Source organism: Mobula hypostoma, chromosome 10, assembly GCF_963921235.1.
Source record: "Mobula hypostoma chromosome 10, sMobHyp1.1, whole genome shotgun sequence".
Taxonomy (NCBI): Eukaryota; Metazoa; Chordata; class Chondrichthyes; order Myliobatiformes; family Myliobatidae; genus Mobula; species Mobula hypostoma.
Genome location: NC_086106.1, coordinates 20,047,040 through 20,074,567, shown reverse-complemented (window position 1 = coordinate 20,074,567; position 27,528 = coordinate 20,047,040). Strand labels below are relative to the sequence as shown.

The 27,528-nt window shown below is 52.5% G+C and overlaps 1 protein-coding gene across 5 annotated transcripts; it reads right to left on the bottom strand.

The window, feature by feature from the left end:
- Positions 1 to 518: 518 nt before the first annotated feature.
- LOC134352739 (Y+L amino acid transporter 2-like) lies at positions 519 to 26,483 on the bottom strand. 5 transcript variants are annotated; one of them, XM_063060136.1, is made up of 10 exons: positions 26,269 to 26,483; positions 16,499 to 17,085; positions 15,929 to 16,054; positions 15,178 to 15,322; positions 14,802 to 14,925; positions 10,022 to 10,125; positions 4,288 to 4,384; positions 3,136 to 3,285; positions 2,380 to 2,563; positions 519 to 1,693 (listed from the first exon to the last, which is right to left on the bottom strand). In XM_063060136.1, exons 1-10 carry the CDS (start codon positions 26,445 to 26,447, stop codon positions 1,590 to 1,592), a joined length of 1,800 nt encoding a protein of 599 aa, XP_062916206.1. In that variant the 5' UTR covers positions 26,448 to 26,483; the 3' UTR covers positions 519 to 1,589. The 5 variants fall into 5 exon arrangements, with proteins under 5 accessions (XP_062916206.1, XP_062916209.1, XP_062916208.1 ...); XM_063060139.1 differs by having other exon boundaries at positions 16,499 to 17,113; positions 26,269 to 26,406; XM_063060138.1 differs by lacking the exon at positions 26,269 to 26,483 and adding an exon at positions 25,454 to 25,597 and having other exon boundaries at positions 16,499 to 17,113.
- Between the last annotated feature and the right edge of the window lie 1,045 nt (positions 26,484 to 27,528).

Below are 27,528 nucleotides of genomic sequence, written 5' to 3'. Positions count from 1 at the left end.
TTCCCAGGGCTTAAATCCACCCAAGGCCTCACCTTCATCTCTCACCATGTGGCAGTGATCCCACCAGCCTCGGCGCTGGTCTGGAATTGGGGCATTGAGAAGCAGGTGGAAGGAATGAAAATAAAGGAAGGAGTTTTTATTCTGGTATGTGTGTGGTGTGGTTTGGTATCAGAGCAGGTGTGAGGGGCAGCACAGAATCAATGGGACGAATGGCCTGTTTCCCTGAGGCTCCATACTGGCTGCAGGAGAAGCAATCGCTGCGAGGTCCATTCACCCCAATGTCTACATAATTCTCTGCACCCCCTGACTGACCAACACTACTCAACTCCCCCTCTAATCCTGCCCCTCCTCCCTTGCACGAAGGGGAGTTTACTACGAAGCTCTACCCACTGCACCACCCTGCCACCCTCCCCCACCCCCAAACCAGGCCCCCTGTTATGGGGAAGAGAGGACGCACTGCCTCCTGCGGAGGTCTGATCTGACATTGCCCGCGGAGAGAACAAAAACTCGGCTACAGGTTGTCGGAAACATAAGACTCTAATGTATTTATCTGTGTGGTTATAGAAGCCATAATTTACATCATTAATGTGATTGTCAGTAGTTGCTACTGGGCCCCGAGCTCCGCTCAGTCTATCAGTCAGCCTTGCCTGGGGTCCGGTGGCCGGAACTCGGGATCTGAAGGGAGGAGGAGGAGCTGAGCCATCCCCCTTGACCCCTCTTTGGTCACGGCGGAGAATTAGACCCCGCCCTGCGGTCTGGCCATGTGGGATCACAAGGTCCATTTGCAAGTCTTTGCCCAGCCACCAGTGAGGGCAAGGTAGAGGCAAACCAGGAAAAGAACTGGGAGGAGGAAGGGGGGGGGTTACAAAGGGAGGAAGGGTTAAGAAGTGGGAACGGCTGGATAAAGCAAAGGGATGGGAAAGAAACCAAAGGGAGAGTGGGTGAGGGAAGTGGGAAAGGGGGAGGGTGGAAGTGGGGGTTGAGAAGGGGAAAAGAGAAGGGTGGGAGGGAAGGGAGAATAGGAGACGGCATAGGCGAAAGGGGGCGAGAGTGGGAAGGGAGGGTGTGCCGGAGGAAAGGAAGAGGGAGGGGATGTGACAGAGATAACGTGATCGACGAGAGGATTCAGATGACATGGGGGCAGGGGTAGCGGATTTGCTTCCACACCCCAACCTTAGCTCCTCCCTCGCTGCGTCAGGTGGTGGGCCGAGAGCGTACCAAGCGCTGGGTTGGGGAGGGAGTGGTGGGGAATCAGGAGATGGGCGGGGGGGTAAACTTTGAAGGAGAAAAGGGTGGGAGCAGGAAGGGTAAAACCAAGCAGAGCCCTGGAGTCTAGAATACTCTGCCCCGACACCCTACATAGGTCCATTCCCTGGAGATTAGGATCCAGTCTACTCAGGTGGATGCGGGAGAGGAGCGGCGGTGAGTTCACTGCTTTGTTCGAGGAATGGGAGCCGTGAGGGGAACTCTCCCTGCCAACGACTCCATTCCCAATGATCCCGGGGCAACGTGCGATGTGCTCCTCAGTCCCTCAGCCAAACTGCTGCACCTCTCCCATTCCCAGTCACTGCCCCAGCCCGGTGATGGGCTCAGAGCGACTTCCTCTCACTGGCCGTGTCCACTGCTGTGTCCCCCGAATCCATCTCGGTCAGCACACAGTAGCATATGAGCTGGGTGTACCTGGTGAAGGAGGCTGGGAGGGGTGTGGGTTGGGAGAGAGGTAGCAGAGGTGGTGTTATTGCTGGAGGAACCCAGACAGGGAGGAGTTCCCTGAAGACAGCCTGTCCCATTGATTCCTAATGGGTCAAGCCCCTTCCCAAAATACAGCCTGTCCCTATGATTTACAATGGTCTCAACCCTTTTCCACTTCAATCTCAATGGTTCCAACAGCCCTTCCCACTCCATTTCCAAAGGACCCAGCCCCTTCCCATTCCAATCCCAATGGTCCCAGTCCCACTCTAGTCACAGAGGTCCCAACCCCACTTCTCACTCCAAGCCCAATGGTCCCCACCCCTTCCCACTCCAATCCCAATGGTCTCAATCACCCTTCCCACTCCAAACCTAATGGTCCCAACTTCCCCCTTCCCACTCCAATCCCAACGGTCCCAACTCCCCTTCCCCCTCCAATCCTAATGGACCGAGCCCCTTCCCACGCCAATTTCAATGGTCCTAGCCCCTTCCCACTTTTCACCCTCACAGACAATCCTCATGAAATTATGATGATTAGGAGACAAGAACTGTCACTGTGCTTCTGGTGGGATGAGGACACCAGCGCCGCACTCCCGGCACATCGGAAAATCAGAGCCCTGCTTCTGACGAAATGGGGAGACTCAGAACCTACACAAACCAACAAACGGCGAGGCGCGCAACGAACATTACCTAGGATGTCGCGGAGAAACGTAGGTCTCTTGTGTTCAGGCAGGTAAACCCCCAGGAAATAGAAGGGAACTCCAGACAGTGCGATCCCAATCCCGATCAGTGAGTTGATGGTGTCGCTGTAGAGAGGGACGGCCACCAGGAAGATGGTGCAGAGGCAGAAGATGATGGGGAAGAAGAGGCTGAGCTGTGGGCAGACACACAGAGCTGATGCTGGAAAAGAGCCCCGCGCGAAGCCGCTCGGTGTCGAGTAGCCACTACCCCAGGGAGGAAGGTGCAAGGAGAACTGGGGCAGATGCAAGGAAGTGCGGACGTGGGCCACGGCAACAGCACAGCCCGACCAAGAAGGGTCCGGGGTGGTGGGAATGGTCAGAGAGCCCGCATTGTAATCTGTGACATCGGGATAACTCTGACACCCAGCACGGGTGGTGTCACCGGTGGGGCAGCGGGGAGAGATGGAGTGCTGCAGGAGGAGCAAGGAGGAGGCGATGAGGAGGAATGGAGAGGCAGCACACCCTATCTCACCCTGACCCAATCTCAGCCCATTTGGGACCATGGCCTCCAGTGCTCTGTGGGTTCCTCTCATGCAGACACCTCCCCTCTCGTTCCCAGACTTCTGGAGTATGTGTGATGGGCTTTGGGACAGCACAATATAAATATTCCCCAGGGCATGGGGACCGTGAGAGTAGCCATGTTACCCTATCCCAGAGAACATGGACCACGAGACCTCCCCCCAGCTGCAGACACACATACACCTACCTTCAGCGGGCGGGGGCGGTTAGGCTCTTTCCACCTCAGGTACAGCTGCCCGGCGATGGAGAGCCCCACGAAGAGCCAGTAGCTGAAGCTGTAGTAGTTGATAAGCTGGAAGATGTCCTCCACACAGAGGTAGACACACGCCATGGCTCCCTGTAATGGCAGGGAGCCTTCCTCAGCATTAGCCCTCTCAAAGTTGGGACAGACACAGGTTGAGGCTCCCTCTACACTGTCCCGTCACGCACTCTCGGGGTCAGACACAGAATGAGGCTCCACGCATGCTATCACGTCACACACTCCCGGGGATCTGACACAGACTAAAGCTGCTGTCACATGCTCTTGTGGGGGGGCGCGGGGGAATTGAAGAGATGCTGGGCATCTAGAGGGAAGTGTGTGGGAGGCAGAGAGAGAAGGTAAGGTGGGGAGGGGTGGGGGAGTGGGTGTAGGAAGATGTAGGGTGGAGTGGTTATGGGAAGTTGAGAGGATCTATAGATGGGAGTGAGGGAGGTGGGAGATGTGGGAAGAGAAGGGGAGGAAGGTGGGAAGTGTGAGGAGGGGAGGGAGGTGGGAGGTGTGGGAAGGGTGGGTTTAGAAGGTGGCGACGGAGGATAAGGAGCTTTCAGAGGGATAGAAGATGTGAGTGAGGAGTGGAGGGGAAGGAAGAGAGTGCGAGGCGGATGGGAAAGGGAGAGAGTTGTGGGAGAGGGAGTTGTAGGTTGGTTTTGAGGGTGTGTGGAAGGATGGGGATGGGCAGGAGGGTGGGGAGGAGTGTGTGAGCAGCGAGTGATAGATGGGAGGTGAGGGAGGGGCGGAAGAGAGGTGTAGGAAGGTGGGAGGAGGTATGTGGGAGTTGGGGATAAGAAGGGGATGGAAGGTATGGCAGAAAGTTTACCCCAGAGTCCTGCGCATCTCTGCTTTGTGGGAGGGACGGAGGATGGGAGAGCAGCATGGAGCTGTGGGATGGTGTGGAGTGTGGGAATGTTGAGGTGGGAGGGTAGTGAGGGGAGGGGAGGGAGGAATTTGGAGGGTGGGGTTAATCAGTTGGGGGTTACTGAGGCCATGAGGTGGAATGTGGATGGGGAGCGGATGGAAGAAGTGTGAGGTGAGTGCTGAGGTCAGAGGGGAAAGTTCAATACCCCACCCTCCCCCACTCACATTGAAGATCAGCGCTGGGACGGGCGTGAACCTCTCCAGGTGGATCATGCTGAGCGCATCCGGGAGATGACCTTCCCGCGATCCCACGAAGAACAGCCTGTGTGGTGGAAGAGAAGTGAATGCCCAGGTTTGTCCCCCCTCCTACCACTACCACCCAGCCAGTCTGGGGAAGGCAGCTGAGCCTAGCTGATGGAAACAGGCCCTGTGGCTCATCGAGGCTACACTAACTGCAGTCACTCACTTACACTATTCCTCGGCTGACCCCAGTCTGCACAACCGCACCCCAAAATCCACCCCTCTCCAACATGTGGGGGTGGGGGAGCGGAAACTTAGAGGGCAATTACCCCACCGTCCCGAAGTCTCTGAGTTGTGGGAGAGAGCCAGAGCCAGGATACTGGAGGATGTGGAGGGAGAAGGCACATGATCACGGGGCGAAGGTGCAAACGCCAGATGGACGGGGCAGAAGGCGGGACTGTCCAGGTCTCCAGCACTCTGATGCATTAAAGGAGTTTTTTCAGTCACAAGTACACTGACAAGACCACATCAAGAATACTGCGGACAGCTATGACGCCTGACAGAAATAGATGGTACCACTGGAGGAACCCTACAGGAGATTCATCGGCCTAGTTCCTGGGATGATGATGTTAACTTGGATTGTAAGTTAAGGCAGACAACGCCAAAATCAGTGGTACAGTGGATAGTGAACAGAGTTATCAAAGTTTCCACAGGGGATCGACGCCAAATTGGAAAGTGGTCCACAGAACAGCAAATGGTATGTAACTAGTGTTGCATTTTGGTGAAGTAGACTGAGGCACAATTACACAGTTAACAGGAGGGCCCTGGGTGTGTTGTAGAACATGGAGGCTTAGGGGCACAGGTCCTGGAAAGTGGTGATACAGGGAAGCAGAGTGTTGAGGGAGGCATTTGACACACCTTCCTTCGCAAGTCAAGCGACTGAGTGCAGGAGTCAGGACGTCCTGTTGCAAAGGTCAGACTACGCCTTGAGTGTTGTGTGTGGTTCCGGTGGCCCGGGCTGTCGGGAGTTGGTCACTAAGCTGGAGAGGGCGGAGAAGAGATGTACGAGAATATTGCCAGGGCTGGACGGCTTCAATTAGGATAGACCTAATTAAAAAGCAGGGATCAGGAACCAGGTTTATCGGCACCACCTTGTGTGGCTTGAAATTAGTCGTTTTGCAGCAGCAGCAGCATGGTGCAAAGACATAAAATTACTAGAATTTACAAAATAAATAAATTGTGCACCAACTCAACCCTGTCCGGCCACTCAGTCTGATTATGGCTGATCCATCCACTCAAACTCAGTGGCAGTTCCCCAGAGCCCTGAGTTCCTCCGTCTGTCAAATGTTCTCCACCCACATTAAATCCGACATTCTGGCCTCCAGCAGGATTCCAGAGGTTCACGTCCTCTGAGAGAAGACATTTCTCAGCACCTCAACAACAATAGAAGGTGCTGGCTATTTGAAACCATGACCCCTTCCTCATGACCCTGAATGTCTCTCATCTCCAATCCCTTTGGCATCTGGAATGATTGGATAAGAAGATCCCCCTCTCTCCAGCCTATATGAAGGGACCACCTTCTCATAGTCAAACCTTAGGGAAAAAACTCTTCAGCCCAACCAGTCCACGTGCTCCAGAATGACCAGCTTATCTAATCTTATTTGCCTGGGTTTAGCCCACATCTCTCAAAACTTTTAAACATTATCATTGTACCCGTCTCTAACACTTCCTCTTGCAACTCGTTCCATAAGACTCAGCACCTTCTGTGTGAAAACATTGTCTCTCAGGACCACCTCGAGACCATAAGAAATAAAAACAGAATTAGGCCATTCACCACATCGAGTCTGCTCTCCCATTCAATCACAGCTCATTTTTCCCCGACCCTGAACTTTCCTAGCAATCAAGAAAGTATTGAACTGCCTTGAACACACCTGATGACAGCCTCCACGGCGCTCTGTAGCCATGAATTCTGCAGGTTCACCACCTCCGGCCGAAAAAAATTACTCCTCGTCTCAGTTCTAAAGAACCTTGTGTCAGACATGGCTTCAAGCAGCACTGGGACACCATTGGGAACTGTATTGGCTCCATTCCTCTTTACCCTGTATACCTCAGACTTCAGATACAACTCTTGAGTCAAGTCATCTGCAGAAATTCTCTGACGATTCAGCAGTAGTTGGGTGTATAAAGGGCGGATGGGAGGATGAAAGAGGTGGAGGACTTTGTCAAATGAGGCAAGCTGAATCATCTGCAGCTCAACATCAGCTAGACAAAGGAGATGTTGATGGACTTTAGGAAGACCAAGCCTGGACTGCTCCCTGTTACTATCAATGGTGAGGATGTGGATGTGGTAAGTACTTAGCGATACACCTGGATGACAGACTTGAATGAAGCACCAACACAGAGGCTGTGTACAAGTTGCCTCTACTTCCTCAGTATGCAGGCCACTCCTTCACATGTTCTACAAGTCTATTGTTGGCACTACAATCTTCTGTGTGCTGGTGTGCTGAGGCAATGGCATCAACAGGGATGATGCCAACAGGCTAAATAAACTGATTAGAAAAGGCAGGCTCTGTTATAGGAGTCAGACTGGGTACTACTGGAGGCTGTGGTAGAACAAAGAACCCTCCTGAAAATCCTGGCAACTCTGGACAATGTATCTCACCCTCTGCATGCCACCTTGGCTGAACAAAGGAGCACTTTTAGTAATAGACTAAGATCCAAAGAGCGCCATCTAAGGTCATTCTTACCTTCGGCAATTGGCCTCTATAATGAGCCAACCTACAGCTGGGGAAGTGAAGACCCCCCCCCCCCCCGCCCGTTGGACTGTTATTTACCTCTGTTTACCACACCCTGCTATCATGGACACCTTGTGCAATACTGCCATCACTTTTTATCTGTACAGTGTGAATGTGCACCCATTAATGTATAATATTACAGTAATTCTTGCTCTACCATCTTATCAGTATGAACTTGTAAATCTTGTCATCTTTGCCTTGTAAATCTTGTACATCTTATCTTCAAAAAAACATTTTTTATTCTTTCTTACTTCTCTTCAAACATTTGTATACCTGTGCACTTGTAATGCTACTGTGACACTGTAATTTCCTTTGAGATCAATGAAGCATGTATCCATCTACCTATCCAAAGGGAGGTCCCTTCCTTCTGAGGCTATGCCCTTGGATCCTACAATCTCCCACTGATGGAAGTGTCCTCTCTATGTCTACTCTATCTTGTTTTCTCCATAACCCCCTAATTTTAGACTCCTACCCTGGGATGACTGTGACCATCCATCTTGTTTCTGCCCCTCATAGATTTATCAGCCTGTGCAAGTTCACCCCTCAGCCACCTGCTCCAGGGAAAAGGTCCTAGCCTGTTCAGTCTCTCCATATAACACAAGCCCTCCAGTGCCAGTAACATCCCGGTGAATCTCCTCGGCACCCTCGCAAGTTAGTCATAGTCATACTTTATTAATCCCGGGGGAAATTAGTTTTCGTTACAGTTGCTCCATAAATAATAAATAGTAATAGAACCATAAATAGTTAAATAGTAATATGTAAATTATGCCAGTAAATTATGAAATAAGTCCAGGACCAGCCTATTGGCTCAGGATGTCTGACCCTCCAAGGGAGGAGTTGTAAAGTTTGATGGCCACAGGCAGGAATGACTTCCTATGATGCTCAGTGCTGCATCTCAGTGGAATGAAGTTCAGTTACATCCCAACCCCGTGGATGGGTGACCGGAGCTACCCACAGCTCTGATGTGCTGAGGCAATGATGAGCTCCGGAGGAACCTGGTGCAGCTAACTTGTACAAAACGCAACGGGTCACCAGCAAAGGGAGGGACCGGAAATCTGTGCATAAGGCAGTGGCGTGAGAAATCGGGGAGGCTGGGAGCCTTCCAGGCAATTCCGGGAGCATTGAAGCTCCTCTGTTAATCCTTGGATTTTGACACTGCCCACCCTTAACTTCCCTCCAGCCACTTCCAGGGTAAGGGCAGAGTATCATAGAGCACTACAGCCATCTAGTCCAGGCCAGCCTGGCAATTTGCATAGATCTATCTACCTGCGCCTGGACCATAGACTTCCTCATCCCCCTCATCCAAACTTCCCTTAAATGTTACAAGTGAACCCATATCTACCACTTCCGCCGGCTACTTGTTCAACATTTGCACCACCCTCTCAGTGAAGAAGTGCCCCGTCCCAACAGAACTCCCTTAAACATTCCACCTTTCATCCAAAACTATGACTTCTAATTCTAGTGCCATCCAATCTAAGAGAGAAAAGCCTGCATGCATTCACCCTATCTGTACCCCTCATTATTTTGCATAGCTCAATAGGATCAGCTCATTCTTCTTCTCTCCACGGAGTGCCTTATTCAACCTTTCCCTTATAACTCAGGTCCTCAAGAAAAGGCAACATCCTTGGAAATTTTTGCAGCACTCTTTCAAGCTTATTAACCAGGATTGCAGGCAATACTCAAAGTTCAGCCCCACCAGCATCTTGTATCCCTTGTATGGGACCACCAATGCCTTTGAGTGAAAAATCCTACAAAAGGTATGGGATTCTGCTCAGTACATCACAGGTAAAGCCCTCCTAACTGTTGAACCCATCTACATGAAATGTTGCTGTAGAAAAGCAATCCGCAATCAAAGGTCCTCGTCACCCGGGCCATGCTCATTATTTATTGCTATTTGTTTATATCTGCATATGCACAATTTGTTGTCCATTTTTTTTAATTGACAATCAGCATGGAGTAGGCCCTTCCAGCCCTTCGAGCCACGACGTCAAGTAACTCCTGACTTAACTTTAGCCTAATCACGGGACAAGTTACAATGACCAATTAACCTACGAACTGGTACTTCTTTGGACTGTGGGAGGAAACCGGAGCACCCAGAGGAAAGCCACGCGGTCACCGGTAGATCGTACAAACTCCTTACAGCCAGCTGTGGAAATTAATCCTGTTTAAAGACTTGCCTGCAGCAAAAGAATCTCGGGGTTGTATGTGGTGTCCCGTATGTACTCTGATGATAAATTTTACTTGGAACCTTGATCTTTACAACTTCAAAACATTCCTACTCATGTACTCAATACCCTTAAGTGTGAAAACCAATGTGCCAAAAGCTTCATTTACAACCGTACTATCTACCTGTGAGAAATTATATATTTATATTCCTACATCACTTTGTTCCATCGCACATCTGAGTACCCTGCCATTCACTGTGTAAGAACTACCCTGGTTTGGGGTCCCAAAATGCAACACCTCACACCTGTCTGCATTAAATTCCACCTACCATTTTCCCAACTGTTCCAGAGCACAGCGAAAGTTTTGCCAGCCTTCCTCACTGCCCACAATTCCCCATATTTTGGTGTCATCTGCAAATTTGCCGATCCAGTTGACCACATTATCATCTAACTTGGACATCAGTTCTAGGACATTTCCAGGCAGTCATTGGCCCACCCCGGGGCACCCACCACCAGCAGCCCCCAAACCCCACACCATTCCCAGCCCCCAGACTCCACACCACTCCCCCTCTTCCTGGACATTCAGACGTTCAGTTCGGTGAGCTGGTTCCGACTGGACAACACCATCTTGTGAAGTCGTCCCCTCCCTTCTCACGTAGCCAAGGGCGCCTGGTCCCCGCTACCACCTCCTTCCAGCTCCCCAAATTGTTCCTGAGCACTTCAGTGTAGGTTGCTGGGGAAACGGCTGCCGTGGTTTACCTGGAGGCGGCGAGGATGGAGGCGTTGAGACCTCCAAAACAGGACAGGCCGACGGCCACCATTATGGTCCAGTTAAAGATTCCAAAGATCTGGTCGGCGAACGTCTGTGGGGATGAAGGGAGTGGAGGAGGATGGGAAGGAAGAGGAGAGGGGGAGGGTAGGAGAGGGGAGGGAGAGGGTAGGAGGGGAGGGTGGGAGGAGAGGGGCAGAGGTTGGTGGGAGGAGGGGATGGTGGAAGGAGGGAGTGGAAGGGGACGGAAGAAGGAGGGGGAGGGGAAGGTGGAAGGGAAGGGAGAGGAGAGAGGGAAGACAAGGGAGGGGTGGAGGGAAGGAGAGGAGGTTGACAGCAGGGTTACAAACGGATCATGGAGGAACTGCAGCAGAGCGGGAACGCCTGAGGTTAGCAGAGGAGTAAAACCCATCGAGACTCCCACTTCACTCAGGACCCTCCACAGCTCCCAGCAATACCAGCACGTCCCGGGACGCCGAGAGGCGCTGCCTACTCCCTGGTATAACTGCCAGGGACAACTGATCCTATCATGAACGGGTATGGACTCTAGAGGTTCCTCTCGAACGGAAAGGATTATCTGACCGACAAGCAGCGGCTGCAGTGTTACAGCTGCTTCTCGAGGGTAAACGGAGTTTTCTCCTGACTAGCACACAGAATGCGAGGGGAACTCAGCAGGCCAGGCAGTATCTACGGAAAAGAGTAAACAGTCGACGTTTCGGGCCGAGACCCGGAGACCGGGCGTTTTTAGCCCAGCGCGTCCCTGCCACTCACTCCGCAAGCCCTGTCCCCCTCCCCCAGCCCAGGCTCTAACTATCCCGCCTGGACCTTGGACAAAAATTCTCCATCCTTCAGTAAACTCTTCCCACCTCTTATGTCCCTTTTCTCTTTCCCCTCTTGATCCAGCCAGCTCATCCCAGTTCCCATCGTCCTCTCTCTCTACCCTCTTTCACTCTATCTTCCTGCCCATCACCCACACTTGCCCTCACTACTTCCCCCTGCTCTCCCCACACCTTCCCTTTATTCCGTGCTCCACCCTCCTCTCAGGTTGCCTGACTTTGGCGGAGAACGCAAAAGACAGACATTCAGAACCTCGATCTCGGTCAATCAAAATCGGATTACACTTTGTTCGAAGTAGGTGGCATATTTGGAAGGTGCCATGGTATTGTCAACGAATGGCTGTTGTCGGTAAGAGGCGAGCAACTGCAAAAATGTCCACGGCCCTCCACTCTTACGGGTTGGTCTGAGGACTGCACGCCTGCCTATTAGAAAACCGTCCTAAGTGAATCAAAAGCTATGCGAGTGTGTACTCAATGTGGAAATTCAACCAAACACAGAGAGAGATTGGAAGTCCCGGTCCGGAGGCCCGACGCCAGTCAGTTGTCTGGAGGTTGTCTGCCTCCGGGCGCAGAGGAAGAACAGCTGCCATTCCCAAGGTCGAGGACCGTGGTCGGCGAGCCCGAGGATGAGGGCTGGTGAAGTCCGACGGCGGGAGTGGAGGGTAGAATGAGGTTTCTTTTGTTGTTCTTGTGTCTATCTTGCTGTATGTTGGCGGCAGCTGCTCTGATGATGCAATGTTGGGGCGGGAAGCTTGGCGAGATGCAGGCCGCCGCCCTCTCCAGCCTGTGTTGGTTGATAACGCAAATGATGGGTTTCGAGGTATTATTTCGATCATTTTGTGACGAATACATCTAATCTATCTTTCACTAACAAGAGAAAATGTGCAGAAGCTGGAAATCTAAGCGGCACACACAGAATGATAGAGGAACTCGGCAGGTCAGGCAGCATCTATGGAAAAGAGTATTGTATTTTCGGGCCGAGACCCTTCAGCAGGACTGAAAGGAGAAAAACGAGGAGTTGGAATTAGAAGGTGGGGGAGGGGAGGAAGAAACACGAGTTGATGGGAAGGGGGGAAGAGTGAAGTAAAGTGCTGAGAAGTTGATTGGTGAACGAGATACGGGGCTGGAGAAGGGGCAATCTAATAGGAGAGGGCAGAAGGTCGTGTAAGAAAGAAAAAAGGGGCAGGAGCACCAGATGGAGACAATGACCAGGCAAGGAGATAAAGTGGTGGGAAATGATGAGGTGGGGGCATTACCGGAAGCTCAACAAATCGATGTTTATGTCATTAGTCAGACTGAATATAAGGTGTGGGTCCTCCAGCCTGAGTGTGGCCTCAGCGCAACGGTAGAGGAGGCCATGGATTGACGTCAGAATGGGACTAGGAGGGAGATCTCGCTTTTTCCGGCGGCCGACGTGTAGGTGCTCGGCAAAGCGGTCACCCAATCTACGTCAGGTCTCATCGATATACTCGAGGCCACACCGGGAGTGCCTGATACAGTAGATGGCCTCAACAGATTCACAGTTGAAGTGTCGCCTCACCTGGAAGGACTAGTTGGAGCCCTGAATGGTAGTGAGGGAGGGCGTACACCTGTTCCATTTGCAAGGCTAAATGCCAGGAGGGAGATCAGTAGGGAGGGACGAATGGACAAGGATGTTGCGTAGGGAGCAATCCTTGCAGAAAACAGAAAGTGGGGGTGGGGGGGGAGAGATGTACTTTGTGCTGATGGCGGAAGTTTCAAAGAATTATGTGCTGCATGTGGATTCTGGTGGGGTGGTAGGTGAGGACAAGAGGAACCCTATCCCTGATGGGGTAGCGGGAGGACGGGGTGAGAGCAGATAGCGAAATAGAAGAGATGCAGTTGAAGGCAGTGTTGATAATGGAGGAAGGGAAGCCCCTTTCTTTGAGGAAGGAGGAAATTTCCTCCGTTCTGGAATGAGAGCAGATGCGGTGGAGACGGAGGAATTCAGAGAAAGGGATGGCGTTTTTACAAGTAACAGGTTGGGAAAAGGTAGCTGTAAAAGTCAGTGAGTTTATGATAGACGTCAGTGGATACGCTGTCTCCAGAGATAGAGACAGAGAGATCGAGAAAGGGGAGGCAGGTGTCGGAAATGGACCAGGTAAACTTGAGGGCCGGGTGGGGCGGGGGGGGGGGAGTTAAAGGCACAGTTGATGAAGTCGACGAACTCCACATGGGTACAAGAAGCAGCTCCAATACAGACGTCAACGTAGCGTAGGAAAAGTTGGGGAGTGAGACCAGTGTAGGCTTGGAACAGAGACTGTTCTATGTAGCCGACAAAAAGGCAGGCATAGCTGGGACCCATGCGAATGCTCCTGGCTACCCGTTTTGTTTGAAGGAAGTGGGAGGAGCCAAAGGAGAAATTATTGAGGGTGAGGACAAACTCCGCTAGGCAGAAGAGAGCGGTGGTGGAGGGGAACTGGTTGGGTCTGGTGTCCAAAAAGAAACGAACAGCTTTGAGACCTTCCTGATGGGGGATGGAGGTGTATAGGGACTGGACATCCATGGTGAAAATAAGATGCTCGGGGCCAGGGAATAAGAAATCATGAAAAAGATCGAGAGCGCGTGAAGTGTCACGGATGTAGGTAGGAAGGGACTGAACTAGAGGGGAATAAAACAGAGTTGAGGTATGCCGGTATGAGTTCAGTGGGGCAGGATGTCCTGTCGGCAGCTGGCAATGAAAAGATCCAGAGCAGGCAGAAGACCAGGGCGAGATGTCCAGGAAGAGGAGCAGGGTTGAAGACGGTAGAATGGGTCATCGGCGCGGGGTGGAGAATCCTTGCCAAATAAGTAAGACCGGAGACGGCAGAAGAAGACCTTGAGATCTTTGTCACTTTCACCCATCACCTCCTAGTTTCTGCCGCCGTTCCCACTCACACATATCGGCTCTTGCTGCTCCCCTTTCGCTCACCTCTCTGTACCAGCCAGCCCCGAATAGGTCTCGACCCGAAATATCCACGCCCAATAGCCCCTCGAGATAGAGCATATTCTCAGTGCTGTGGCGTTTGGGTAATAGGCACTTCCATTCATTCCTTTTATCGGACAATGATAATTCTCCATTCCCCCCTCTACAGGGACCACCTGTCCCAGCGCCTTGAGTGCTGGTTCCTCTGACTAGATCTCTGCAGTCTCCGTCTACAAATCCCCACCCATCGCAACAAATTCTACCCCCTTGTCATCATCATTATGTGCCGTGTCGTATGACGTCGGCGATCATGACCTATGGCCATGATTCTTCTTGGCATTTTTTTTTCCCTACAAAAGTGATTTGCTATTGCCTTCTTCTGGACAGCGTCTTTACAAAACGGAAGACCCCAGCCATTATCAATACTCTTCAGAGATTGACTGCCCGGCGTCAGTGGTCCCATAACCATGACGTGATAAACACCAGCTGCACATGAGACCACACCTTCTCCCATTGTTTCACGTGACCCTGATCGGGGTGGGTGGGGTACAAAGCGGGTGCTAGATCTTTGTTCAAGGGTGACCTGCAGGCGAGCGCCTTACGCCTCCTTTAGTGGAGACGTATCTCCACCGCGCCGCTCTCATTAAGGGCGGTTTAAAAGCAACAATGCTGAGAGGGACCAGGAACATTCGCAAGAAACCCGCGCGGTCACATAGAGAACTTGAAAACTCCACACAACCGTTCAGGGGCGCGATCAGGATCAAACCCGGATCTCTGGCGTCGTGAGACAGCAGCTCTACTAATTTGCCCTGGTAGATCAGTTTCTCCAGGCCCACCACCGGCGTTGAACATCCGGTCTGAGCGTCCTCCCTCTCCCGAGCCATTGGATGGGTGATCCTCGCTTCTCGGACGTCCGCGTGGATATGAGGATCCCTCGACACAGCCGGAGCCAACAGAGCTCAGAGAAGGGGGTGGGATGGAAAGGAACCGACTGCCACAGGTGGGACTCACCACGGCCACAGCCTCGCTCGCTAGGATCTCGTGGAAGTCCAGCACGGTGTAATAGGCCACGTTCGTCAGAATGTAGATCACCGTCACAATCGGCATGGAGATGGCAATGGAGAGCGGCAGGTTCCTGTGGTCGAGGAAGTAAGAGTTCAGACACAAGGAAGGCTTCCCCACGTCATCCCACACACTCCCGCGGTTAGACACGGAGCGAGGCTTCCCCCACGCCGCCCCGTCACACACTCCAGGGTCGGTTACAGGGTAAAGCTCCCTCCACACCATTCCACAAAGGGACGGTGACGCTGGTCTGGGTGAGGGTACGAATATTATCCACAGAGTGTACAGGGGGTCTCCAATCGACCCCTGACCCCGAGCCCCCTACCTCGTGGGATTCTTGATTTCCTCGGTAACGAAGTTGAGTGTGTCCCAGCCGGAGTATGAGAAGAGGGCTGAGTAGAGAGCCAGGGCCACGTCGCCTGGATGCCAGGAGGAGCCTCGGAAGGAATTCTCAAAGTTCTGCGTCTCGCCTGGAGTAAGGAATGGGAGGAAGTGATGGAGGTCAGGAGTGAGAGGCGCGTGACTGAGGTGGGGCATGGGGGACGACACTGCGTGAAGGACAACAGGACGTTAGGACTGAGGGACGTCTGGGAATGAAGGGCGACGAGAGTAGGGGGAAAATATAGATGTGGTGTGCGAGACCAGGGGAGAGCGATGGATGTTGGAACTGAGGAGGAAGTGGGGGACGTTAAGAGTAGGTGACGATTGCTGTGGGGATGAGAGGATGGCGAGGGACGGCGTACTGTGAGCTCGGGAAGGATTGGTAGCAGCTATGAGTAACATTGGAGTGTGAAGGACGACATGTGGGAGCGGAGTTGGGGGGGTGTATGTGAGAAACACTGAAAGTGACCATCTAGAGGGAGGGGCAGCGACGAACAGTTTCAGCGTTCGTGTCTGCTCTCAGGTAATGGAGTTGAGTCCGGACAGTGCGATAGGGTTGCTAGGGTTGGTATCCTAAGAGGAGGGATAGTTGGGGTTGAGATCGGGATTGGAGCGGGATGATTTACAGGGGTCGCGGGGGGTGGGGGAGAGGGGATACAGTGGTCGGAGTCCGGAGGGGTCACGGAATGACTCACCCATGCCCAGCTTGACCAAACCGGCTAGAATGACCACGATCAGTGCCAGCACCTTGGCGTAGGTGAAGATGTCCTGCACACGCGTCCCCCATTTCACATAGGCGCAGTTGGTGAAGGTGAGGATACCTGAGGGGGAGGTGAGGGAAGGGCGGGGTTAGCCGTAACTTCAGGGACCATTCTTCCTCATCCCACACCCAAACGAGCCCGCCGGCCTGCATAGCCGTCTGTTTCATGTCCGCTCAAGTACCTCATCCGGCTTCCATAACCCTCCCTTCCCTCCTCCACAACCGTCACCATCTCTATGACCCCTGTGTCCGACCCATAATCCCTCTCCTCTCTATCTCCTCTTTAGATCCGCCCCTTTCTTCCCAACCCCTCCTCCCAAGTCGGTATCCGTCCCCCCTCGGGAGTCTCGCGTCCCAGACAACCAGAGGGGCGTCCGAGTGGGGTGGATGAATTTTCCCGAGGCTGGCTATTATGGCCGAGCCGACCGTCGCGGGTGCTTCCCCAAGTCCTGACGCCCTCCTCCCAACCAACAACCACCAGTCCCACCCCAGGACGACCACTCACAGATGCAGGCAGCCGCCAGCAGTCTGGCGGCCAGGTAGGGCTGCATGCAGGTGGGGAAGACAGGCTGCACCATGTAGTTGGCAAAGGTGATGGCGATGATGGCCTGGCTGGTGGGCTCGATGATCAGCAGCGAGGTCCAGAGGCGGATGAAGGCGGGGAAGCTGCCGAAAGCCTCCAGGATGTAAGCGTAGCTGGCGCCCGATTTGGTGATGGTGGTGCCCAGCTCGGCGTAGCAAAGTGCCCCGAAGATGGAGAAGATGCCCCCCAGCGCCCAGACGACCAGCGAGAGGCCGTAGGAGGCACTGTACATCAGAACCCCCTTGGGCGAGACGAAGATGCCAGAGCCGATCATGTTCCCCACAATCAAGCACACGCCATTCAGAAGGGAGATCTCTTTCCGAAGCTGGATGGCCTCGCCGGAGGTAGAGGGAAGGGGAGGGGCAGAGGGAGAGGACTGGCAGTCAAGGGCGGGGTCCTGGGAGCCCTTCCCCGAGGACACGTTGGAGTATCGAACCGGATCAGACATGGGGGCCCGTTCGCTCTTCTCATAGCCCGAGGGCAGGACGGCCAGGGAATCCGCTCTGAAGCTGGGTGGAGGTGGAAAGGAGGGTGAGGCTAGTGTTAGGAAGGGAGGGAGGGAGGGGAAGATGGGGTAGGGTGAAGAAAAGGGGAGAGAAGGGGCAATTGGGAGGATGCGAGAGGGAAGGAGGGCAAATGGACAAGTAACAAAGGAGTGGGGGAAGGTTCGGAGTGGGGAGGAGGGGGAGAGGGATTAGGGATTGGGAAGGTGAAGGGGATGTAGATGAGCGAGAGATGAAAGGGAGAGGCAGGGGATGGTGGAGGGGGAGGAGGGAAGGAGGTAGTGATAGGGGTGGAGGCAGGCAAGGGAAAGGGAGGTGGCAACAGTGGAGAGAGGGAAAGAATGGCATGAAAGGAGTGGGAGAGAGAGTGAGAGAATTAGCCACTTGCCAATCAGATTCCCAATTCCACATTCATTTTCCTGATTCCTGCCCAGGTCGTTCTCACAGTCCCACCAGCCTCACAGCTGAGTTCCTCCGGTCAGTAGCAAGGCCTTGGTCAGGATTCACTCCTGTCCAGACTCCCCCTGTTCCTGAGGCCTGGACACCTCCCACTGCAGAATCAGTGAAATCCCCACTCTCTAGCCCATCTCCAATGGCCTCACCATATGCCAGAATCATCCTCTTCACGTGGTGGTGAGAGGGGAGGGAGGGGTGGGAAGGGTTCAGAGAATGGGAGGGAGTAGAAGATACAATGCACTGGATCTTGCTGTGCTGTCTACCATGGTCTGGGCTTCTTTCAGAAGCCTTGCTCTCCATGCAGAGACACTTTGAGGGTGTGAGTATCATTCCCAGTTCAGGGACCCCATCATGCCCAACTCTCTACCCTCCAATCCAAAACTACCACCCTCACCAACCCTCTCCCACTCCTCAATGACCCACTCTCAGCTACATCCAACCTCCTAATACTCCCAACATGTGCTCCTGATGTCCTCACGGGTTCTGTAGCAGAGGAGAAGGCATAAAACGGGTCAAGGAGTGTCCATCCAAGAGCACAGAGGTCACAGGTCTGGGGAGGGGAGGCTGGGGTCACGGGTCCGTGGAGAGGATACCGGGGTCATGAGTCAGCAGAGGGTAGACTGGGGTCACAGTTCACGGCAGGGGAGTTCATGGGTTAGGTGGCGGAGATGACATGGGCCACCATGAATCTCTGCAAGAAGTGAACCACTGGGTCTGTGGACAAACCGACACTTTTCTGAGTTGTTAGGAGTCCTTGACCTCAGTTCCACAGATGTCGTCATTCTGTGAATCTCATCTCCGTAGCAGCAGCCTGTGACCTCATTGCTTAGTGACATCATAAGTCCATACAACGTAGGAGCAGAATTTGGCCATTCAGCCCATTGAGTCTGCTCCACCATTTCATTATGGCTGAATTTGTTTTTCCTCTCAAACTCATTCTCCTATCTTCTGCCTGTAACCTTTTACACTCTTATGAATCAATAACATATAAACCTCTGCTTTAACTAAACCCATTGACTTGTCCTCCACAGGTGCCTGCAACAATGAACTCCACAGATTCACCGCCCTCTGGCTAATGAAATTCTGTTCTGGATGGATGCCCTTCTGTTATGAAGCTGTGCTCTCTGTTACTAGACTCTCTCAGTATTGGAAACATCCTGTGCATTTCCACTTAATCTAGGCTTCCAATATTCAAGCCTTCATGTTCTCCTAAACTTGTGCAAGCACAGACCTTGAGCTGTGTTAATCCTCTCATTTCTGGGATCATTCTCATCATAATTCATGGCCACAGGTGGTTGTGGATGTCAAGTCATTGGGTATATTTGAAGAGGAGTTTGATAGTTTTTTAACTTGTAAAGGCATCAAAGATTATGCGAAGAAGGCAGGAGAATGGGGTTGAGAGGGGTTTAAAAAAAACAGCATCTGTGGTCAAATGGTGGAGCAGACTGAAATAAGACATCCTTCTAATCCAAGGCTGTGCCTGTTGATCCTAGACTCTCACACTATTGGAAACACCCTCCACATGCCCACTCTCTCTGGGCCTATCAATATTCAATATGTTTCAATGCCATACCCCCACCCCAACTTATTCTTCTAAACTCCAGTGAGTACTGGCCCAGAGCCATCGATTTTTTTTTTTAGTCAGAGGGTGGTGAATCTATGGACTTTGTTGCCACGGGCAGCAGTGGAGGCCAAGTCATTGCGTGTATTTAAGGCAGAGATTGATAGGTATCTGAGTAGCCAGGTCATCAAAGGTTATGGTGAGAAGGCGGGGGAGTGGGACTAAATGGGAGAATGGATCAGCTCATGATAAAATGGCGGAGCAGACTCGATGGGCCGAATGGCCGGCTTCTGCTCCTTTGTCTTATGGAATGCCCCTCATACATTAACCCTTTCATTCCCAGAATCATTCTCATGAACCTCTTCTGGACCCCCACCACTGGCAGCACATCCTTTCTTAGCTACGGGGCCTAAAACTGCTCACAATCCTTCAAATGGGGTCTGACCAATGCCTTATAATACCTCAGCATTACCTTCTTACTTTTATATTCTAGTCCTTTGAAAATAAGTGGTAATATTGTTTTTGCCATCATTACCACTGACTCAAGCTGCAAGTTAAACTTTTGGGAATCCCAGTCTCTTTTGAACATCTGATTTCTATATTCACTCCCCGTTTGGAAAATTTTCCTTCTAGCAAAGAGCATGACTGTACACTTCCTTACACTCTATTCCATCCACCAATTCTTCTGCCATTCTACCAATTTGTCAAAGTCCTTCTGCAGGCTCTCTGCTTCAACAGTACGTACCTTTCCACCTGTCTTTGTATCATCTGCAAACATTGACACAAATGCATCACTTCCATCACCCAGATCATTAACGTGTAATGTGAAAAGTAGCAGAACCAACATCAATGCCTACTGACAAGATTAGTCTATGATGTCACTGCCAGCTGACGTTATCAGACTGTGACATCACTGCTCACTCTGTGAAGTAATTGTCCATATCATCAGCCTGTGACATCACTGCTAACTCACATCACCCTGAGACCTCATTGACCACTGATGTCATTAGCCTGTGGCATCACTGCACACTGACACCATTAATCTGTGACTTCACTGCCACTGACATTGTTATGAGAGGGGAGAAGTTAGGGGCAGGAGAGATTTGGAGGGGCAGGGAAGAGTGGAGGGAGGGAGAGTGGAGAGTGTGACTGGGGTGCTGGGAGGAAGGGGGAGGGAATGAGAGGGTGTGGGTGGAGAGAGTGTGGGAAGAGAACATAGGGGCTGAGTTTTTTGGGGGGGGACAGAGCAAGGGATGAGAGAGTGAGGAGAGGGCATAGAGATTGAGGGACAGAATGGGCTGAGAGTGTATGGGGAGGAAGTGACAGGAGATGGGTGTTGGGGAGGGTGAGAGTGTGGGTGTAGAGAGAGGGGAAGAGAGTGAGGGAGGGGATGGGGGGTTTGGAAGGAAGCCCAAGGGCTGAGGGGGAGTGAGGATGGATACAGGCACATTTGAGGAACTTTCATGTAGAAGTCTGACTGTTCTGCCCTCCTCCCAACAGCTCATGCTCTGGTCACACGGCCACGGGACAGTTTTGGATTCTCTGAGTTTGCTGTCAGTCATTTCTCAGCTTGTTTCATTTCCTCACTCACATCCTCTCGGCCCGGGCACCTCCCTCTCTCTTCCTCTGGTTACCCACAGTAATACTCATCCCCCTCCCCCACACCAATCTCCAAGTCACTCACCGACTGCAGTCCCCGACCTCCCCCTCCTCCTTCCTGGACGTCTCCACACCTCACGGTGTCACAGCCCGTAAGAGATAGGAGCAGAATTATTTTGGCCCATCAAGTCTGTTCCACCATTCCATCATGGTTGATTTATTTTCCCTTTCAAATGCATTCTCTTGCCTTCTCCCTGAAACCTTTGACACTCTTACTAATCAAGAATGCCTGAGCCTCTGTTTAAAATACACTATAAGATCATGAGACAGAGAAGCCGAATTAAGCCATTTGGCCCATCTTGTCTGCTTTGCTATTTCATTATGGGTGATTTATTATCCCTCTGAACCTCATTCATAGAAACATAGAAAATAGGTGCAGGAGTAGGCCATTCGGCCCTTCGAGCCTGCACCGCCATTTATTATGATCATGGCTGATCATCCAACTCAGAACCCAGCCTTCCCTCCATACCCCCTGACCCCTGTAGCCACAAGGGCCATATCTAACTCCCTCTTAAACATAGCCAATGAACTGGCCTCAACAGTTTGCTGTGGCAGAGAATTCCACAGATTCAGCACTCTCTGTGTGAAGAAGTTTTTCCTAATCTCGGTCCTAAAAGGCTTCCCCTCTATCCTCAAACTGTGACCCCTCGGTAAAAAGAAGTGGTCCCAATTCTCACCCCTGCAGAATACCACTAGTCACCAGCAGCCAATCAGAAAATGCTCCCGTTATTCCCACTCTGCCTCCTGCCAGTCAGCTGATGCTCTACCCATGCTAGTATCTTTTATGTAATACAATAGGCTCTTATCTTGTTAAGCAGCCTCATGTGTGCCACCTTGTCAAAGGCTTTCTCAAAATTCAAGTACACAACATCCACCGATTCTCCTTTGTCTACCCTGATTGTTATTTCCTCAAAGAATTCCAGCAGATTTGTCCGGCAATATTTTCCCTTGAGGAAATCATCTTGACTTTGGCCTATTTTATCACCTCATCCTGAATGATCGACTCCAGCATCTTCCCAACCACTGAAGTCAGACTAACTGGCCAATAATTTCTTTTCTTCTCCCTCCCTCCCTTCTTGAAGATTGGAATTTTCCAGTCCCCCGGAGCCATTCCAGAATCTAGTGATTCTTGAAATGTCAAGACTAATGCCTCCACAATCTCTTCAGCTACCCCTTTCAGAACCCTGGTGTGTGGTCCGTCTGGTGAAGGTCCTACCTTCAGAACTTTCCTGCCCCCCATTACTACCCTTCCAGCATCATTTTCCAACAGTCCAATACTTACTGGGCCATACCCTCCAAATATCCGGACCTGCCTCTTGGTTTTTTTGCACTACCTTACTTTCCCTTTTCTATTTTCTATTTATGATTTATAATTTAAATGTTTAATATTTACTATCGATTTGTACTCCAGGGAGCACAAAGAGCAGAATCAAATATCTCTGTGATGATTGTATTCTCTAGTATCAATTGTTTGGCGACAATAAAGTATAAAGTATGAAAGTACTTCATCCTCCTAATGACTTGGCCTCCCCAGCTGTCTGTGGCAATGAATTCCACTCATTAACCACCCTCTGGCTAAAGAAATTCCTCCTCATCTCTGTTCTAATGGGACACCCTTCTATACTGAGACTGTGCCCTTTGGACCTAGACTCGCTCCCACTACTGGAAACATCCACTCTATCTAGGCCTAACAGTGGGTTTCAATTAGAGCCCCCCTCCTCATATACTAACTCCTTCATTCCCAGGCTCGTTGTTCTAAACCTCCTGTGCAGCCTCTCCAATGCCAGCCCTTCCTTTGCTGGATATGTGACTTAAAACTGCTCACAATACATCGGACACGCCAGCAACACCACACTGACTGCTTGCAGAGTTTTACAATTATCACAGACACAGGGCACCTCTCCACTGCTCCCCCTTCCTCCCTGCCATTCCCAGAACGACAGCGATAGGAAATATGTCCCTTCCTTGCTCAGGTTTTGATAAAGACGGCACAAAAGTGACACTCAGCACCTTTCTTATCAGGATCCAGAGTCCAGCCAGAGGATCAGTCGCTAGAATCACACCTGCTTTCCAGGGATGCACCTTCAATCCAACCATTGTACTCCGGATGAAATCAAACGTGAGCCCGCCCCATTTCCCCAACTCCCCCCCCCCCGCCAGCCGGGGACAGGGGCCGATGATGAGAGAAGCACAGCACACACAGTTTTCCCACAATCTTCAAACACCCAGAGGCTTCCCGAACCGTCCCATCGAAGGTTCCCTGATTCCGCTTCCCTGGTTGGGGACTCATCCCACGCTCCTCTGTCCTACCCTGAGATCAGTATCAGCACCCGCCCAGTTAATCTGAGGATGGGGTGCCCTACGCACCACTGGCTGAGGGGAAGGGAGAGGGGGAAGGAGGGTCAGGTAGGAGAGTGCTCCCAGCTCACTGCCCCTTCCTCAGCACTCCCTCCCTTCCCGCTATCCCTACCGCCAAGCTCCCTCCATATTCGCCACCCCTTCCTTGACGCTCTCTCACGCCGGGTTCCCGGCACCCCTCACCACCCCTGCAGCACTATGGTGCTCCCTCCTCAACATCCATCCTTCAGCACTCCCGACTTTCTTCCTGCCCCTCCTGTGGCTCTCCCTCCTCACCACCCCTCCAAAGTCACGACGCTCCCTTCTCAGCACCCCGTCCCACGGTGCTCCCTCCCTTCCCGCCTGGCCACACTCCCCTCGGTTCTCCATGCTTCCCGACCAGCCCCCCCAGTACCTCGGAACTCTCTTCTCCCTCGGAGCATCATCACTACCAAATATTATTCCCTCCTTCCCCGCTGCCCCTGCCTTGGCTCTCCTTCCTTCCCTCTTCATCGCCCCTCTCCTGCCATTCCCTCGCTCTTCTCTGCCCCTTCCTACTCACTGCCCCTCCAATACCACGGCACTCTCCCCTTCCCATCCGTCTGTCCTCGCCACCCCTCCCACTGCGCTCCTTCATAATGCTGCTCCTTCAGTGCTCCCTCGTGCCTCACTGCCCCTTCTGTGGCAGCCCCTCCTCATACCGCCCCCCCAACACCGTGGTTCCCCCTTCCTCACCACTCCACCCTCGCTGCCTCCCTTCTTGCCGCTCCTCCTTCAGCGCCCCCCACCCCGCAACCCACGCAGTCAGGACAATTCTCCAAATGGGGTGGGAGGGCCCTTGGTTTAGGGGGAGCCGAAGGGGCAGGAGGTGAGGCTGGTGGGTGGGAGCTGGTCCCGTTCACTCACCCGGTGCCCCTGAGATTCTGAGAGTGTGTCCTCTCCGGGACGTCCCGCACACTTCCCACAGTTTTTGCAGATAGTCGGACTTGATCCACACAAAAGGAGGAATCAGCGGTAATTAGGGGCAAGGTCCAGGGAGAGGCTCCTGCGGGAAACCCTTTCTCAGCAGATTAGTCGCGTGTCAGCTCATTAAAACTTGGCAATACCTCTCAGTGCCATTAGGGCAATTTACTTGGCAATTAGTAGGCCCTACCTCAGGGAGGTCTTAAAAGGGCAACATCTCCTCTGACAGGGGAGGTTGGTGAGATGGTGAGTTGGCATAGGTGCAGATAGGTCTGATAGAACCCACTCCTCCCCCCTCCCAGAATCAGCACCGAGCATGGGAGGATCTTGGTGGAAGGGACTCACCCAGGGGTGACAGCTAGTATGGCAGAGAGGTGAGACATCTTGTTTCCCAACCACCTTTTCCATCTCCTCCCTGCCCCCCCCCAATTAATCCTAACAATCCTCATCTGGGCCGTTTGGGCACAGCAAGATCCAACAGCCCACCTTGTCAGCGAGGATGATTTGTAAGGGTTATGATTGGGGGTTAGGGAGATGGAAAGGAACAGTGTGGGAAGCAGAGATGGAGAGTGCATGGGAGCAAGGTCGGATGGGAGGAAGATGAGAGAGGAGGGAAGGAGAGAAGGGAGTGGAAAGGAGGTGTTATGGATGAGGGAGAGAGGGTTGAGGTGGTAGGGTTGGAGGGGGAGAGGTAAATTGTGAGGGTGGGTGGAGGGCTTGGAAGGGAGGGGTAGAGGGAAGTGGTAGGGGAGGAATGGAGAGACGTAGAGGGGAGCTTTGGTGGGGAGGGATAGAGGGAAGGAGCGGAGTCTGAGGTGGAGGGTTATTAGCAGAATAAAATCTGGCAGAGCTGAGTGTTTTCAGCTGACAGTGAGAGCCATGTCTGGATGCAAGACAGGGTGTGGGGGGAGGTGGGTAGCAGAGGGGGTCGGTGAGGAGGGAGAACTGTGGGTGGGATAGTGGGGAAGGAGACGGCAAGGAGAGAGGGGTAGTGAGGGAGGGCTGTGGGGAAGGAGACGGCAAGGAGAGAGGGATGGTGAGGAGAGAGGCTCAGTGCGGAGGGAGGGGACAGTGAGGAGGGAGGAGCAGCAGGCAGGGAACACACGTAGTCAGAGAAGACTTGAAGTCTGTCTACCTCTACCGTCTTTGTGAAAGTGGGAGTGAGTCCTCCGCCTCTGCCCCCTCTCTCTCTCTCGCTCTCTCTCTCTCTCTCTCTCTCTCTCTCACTCTCTCTCGCTCTCTCTCTCTCTCTCTCTCTCTCTCTCACTCTCTCTCTCTCTCTCTCTCTCTCACAGTCTTCACCTTTCACTGACTTATGCCAGAGCTGCCTGCCTGCTTGGTTTCATGGTCTTCTGCTGGGATCTTCCTGTGCACAGTGGGATGAGTTTTGACCTTTACCTTGCTACATTTCATCAGCGTGCTGCGTCCTCTGGTCCCGTGCGCGCCGGCAGATCCTGAGAAGCATGCTTTATATGGTTTTGCAGCAAACCCATGGGTAACTGAAACCAGCTTCCTGTTTACCAGAACGGCACCTAACTTTCTCAGTGAGTAATGTCCCACCCGTTCAAACGTCACACTGCATCAGGCAACCTCGGGAATGTGGTATCTGTGTCCCCCACCAAACACACACACACACACACACACACACACACACACACGCACGCAATGGGACAGTCAGACAGACGCACATACACAGAGACAGACAGACACACACACACACGCATGCACAAACAAACAAGATGCACACAGACTGTGGGGCATATATACACACACATGAACATAGGACAGACACATATGTAGAGACACACATACACAGGGTAACATATATGTGATGCACACAGACTGAAGGACATATATTCACACACACTCACACATGTGCCTGCACACTAGGTAGATCCCTGACCCAGACAGTAACATCCCCACCCCACTCACAAGCCTCCGGCACCAGGAAGCTAACGGAGAAAGGGAATCAGCTGAAGGGCCCAGGCCAGAAGCGGACGGAAGGAAAAGATTCCAGCCAGAGCCTCACCCGCTGCCATCTCGAGCAGGGCGACTCCTCCAGCACTATCAGGATAGCAGCACCAAATGGTGGCCATCCTGCGGGGTCACGAGCAGGATATCAAGAGAGCAGGGAAGTTGAAAGAGGCTGTGAACGGTGCACAAGAAAAGGAGAGACAGAGACAGAGAGAGAGGCAAGAGTTGGGAGCTTTTACCTGAACTGATCGGTTGGGTTCCAGGGACTGAATCTGCAGCTCCCAATCACCGAGGTAAATAGAGAGATTTGTCTTACCCCATGGTGGGGCTGGGAGTCATGTGAATCACCCCACAGAGAAAGTGCTAAGCTCAGCTTCTCCAGCCACCACCAGACCTCGCTCAACCAGTGATCACACATTCCCTGTCTCCGCCTTCCTCCTTCCCTCTGTCTGCCTGTCAGCCCCTTCTCCCTCACTTGTCACTCCCCTCCTCCCTCTCCCACCCTAATCCCTGTCTCATTCCCTCTCTCCTAACCCCATCACTCTCCCTCTCCCAAACTTCCCATCATTATCCTTCTGCCTGTCTCCCTTTCTTTCTGTCACCTTCTCCTCCCCTCTCTCTGTTTAGCTCACTGTGCTCTGTCTTTCTCAATTTTTCACTGCCCACTTGTTGTTTTTGTAGCTCTTTTGTTTCCCTGACTCCATCCCTCTCGGTTTCTCAAGCACTGTTTCTGTCTGTTTCATTCTTCCTTAATCTGACTTCCTCTGGATGTTTCCCACGCCCCCAGTTCCACGCATCTCTCTTCCTATCCATGTCTCTATCCCTCCCTCCCTCCCTCCCTCCCTCTCTCTCTCTCCCCCACTCATACCTCCAGTCTCTGTCTTGCTCTCTGTCTTTGTGTGTGTGTCTCTGCCATTCCTTTTGTTTCTACCATTCTGTCACACTCGCAGTTCCTCCCTCTCTCTCTCTCTCTCTCTCTCCTCCCCCTCCCCACCGTGTATCTCTCTGCCTCCCTCTCTCTCCCATTTTTGTGGCTCTTTCTTACTGTGCCTCTCTCTTAGTTCCTGTTCTGTTTTGTGTGTGTGTCTCTCTCTCTCTCTCTCTCTCTCCTCTCAATCCCTCCCCCTCTATTCCCTCTCCCTCTCTCTTTCCTGATCCTCTCCCTGTTTCTTCCTGTTTACCTACAGTGCACCCCTCCCCGCTCTTCTCCTGTCCCAGCCGGCACCTAATGCTCCCCAACAGAGGGAGAAGGGGGAGGGTTCTCTCACTGCACGCACTTCCTCATTCCTGCCTCCAAGGTCCAGTGAACACTTTCTGCTCCCGTTCCCTCCCTGTCCGTTCCCACACTGTGGCTAGCACCCCCACCACCACCTCACCCTCCCCCTGACATCTTATTCTGTCCTCCACTATCCCTGACCCCCTCATCCAAACTCTCACCCCCTGGCCAGCCCTTTCCCCTGGAATCCTCAACTCTCTTCCAGCCCTCACTGTGGACCCCC

What these genes read in the sequence shown, in the direction of transcription:
- LOC134352739 (XM_063060136.1), bottom strand. Translation starts at nt 26,447, where the DNA reads ATGTGTGATCACTGGTTGAGCGAGGTCTGGTGGTGGCTGGAGAAGCTG. An exon ending in AACCCAACCGATCAGTTCAG is followed by an intron (nt 17,086 to 26,268) that starts GTAAAAGCTCCC and finishes ACCTCCACCCAG; the next exon opens with CTTCAGAGCGGATTCCCTGG. An exon ending in GAAATCAAGAATCCCACGAG is followed by an intron (nt 14,926 to 15,177) that starts GTAGGGGGCTCG and finishes CCTCGACCACAG; the next exon opens with GAACCTGCCGCTCTCCATTG.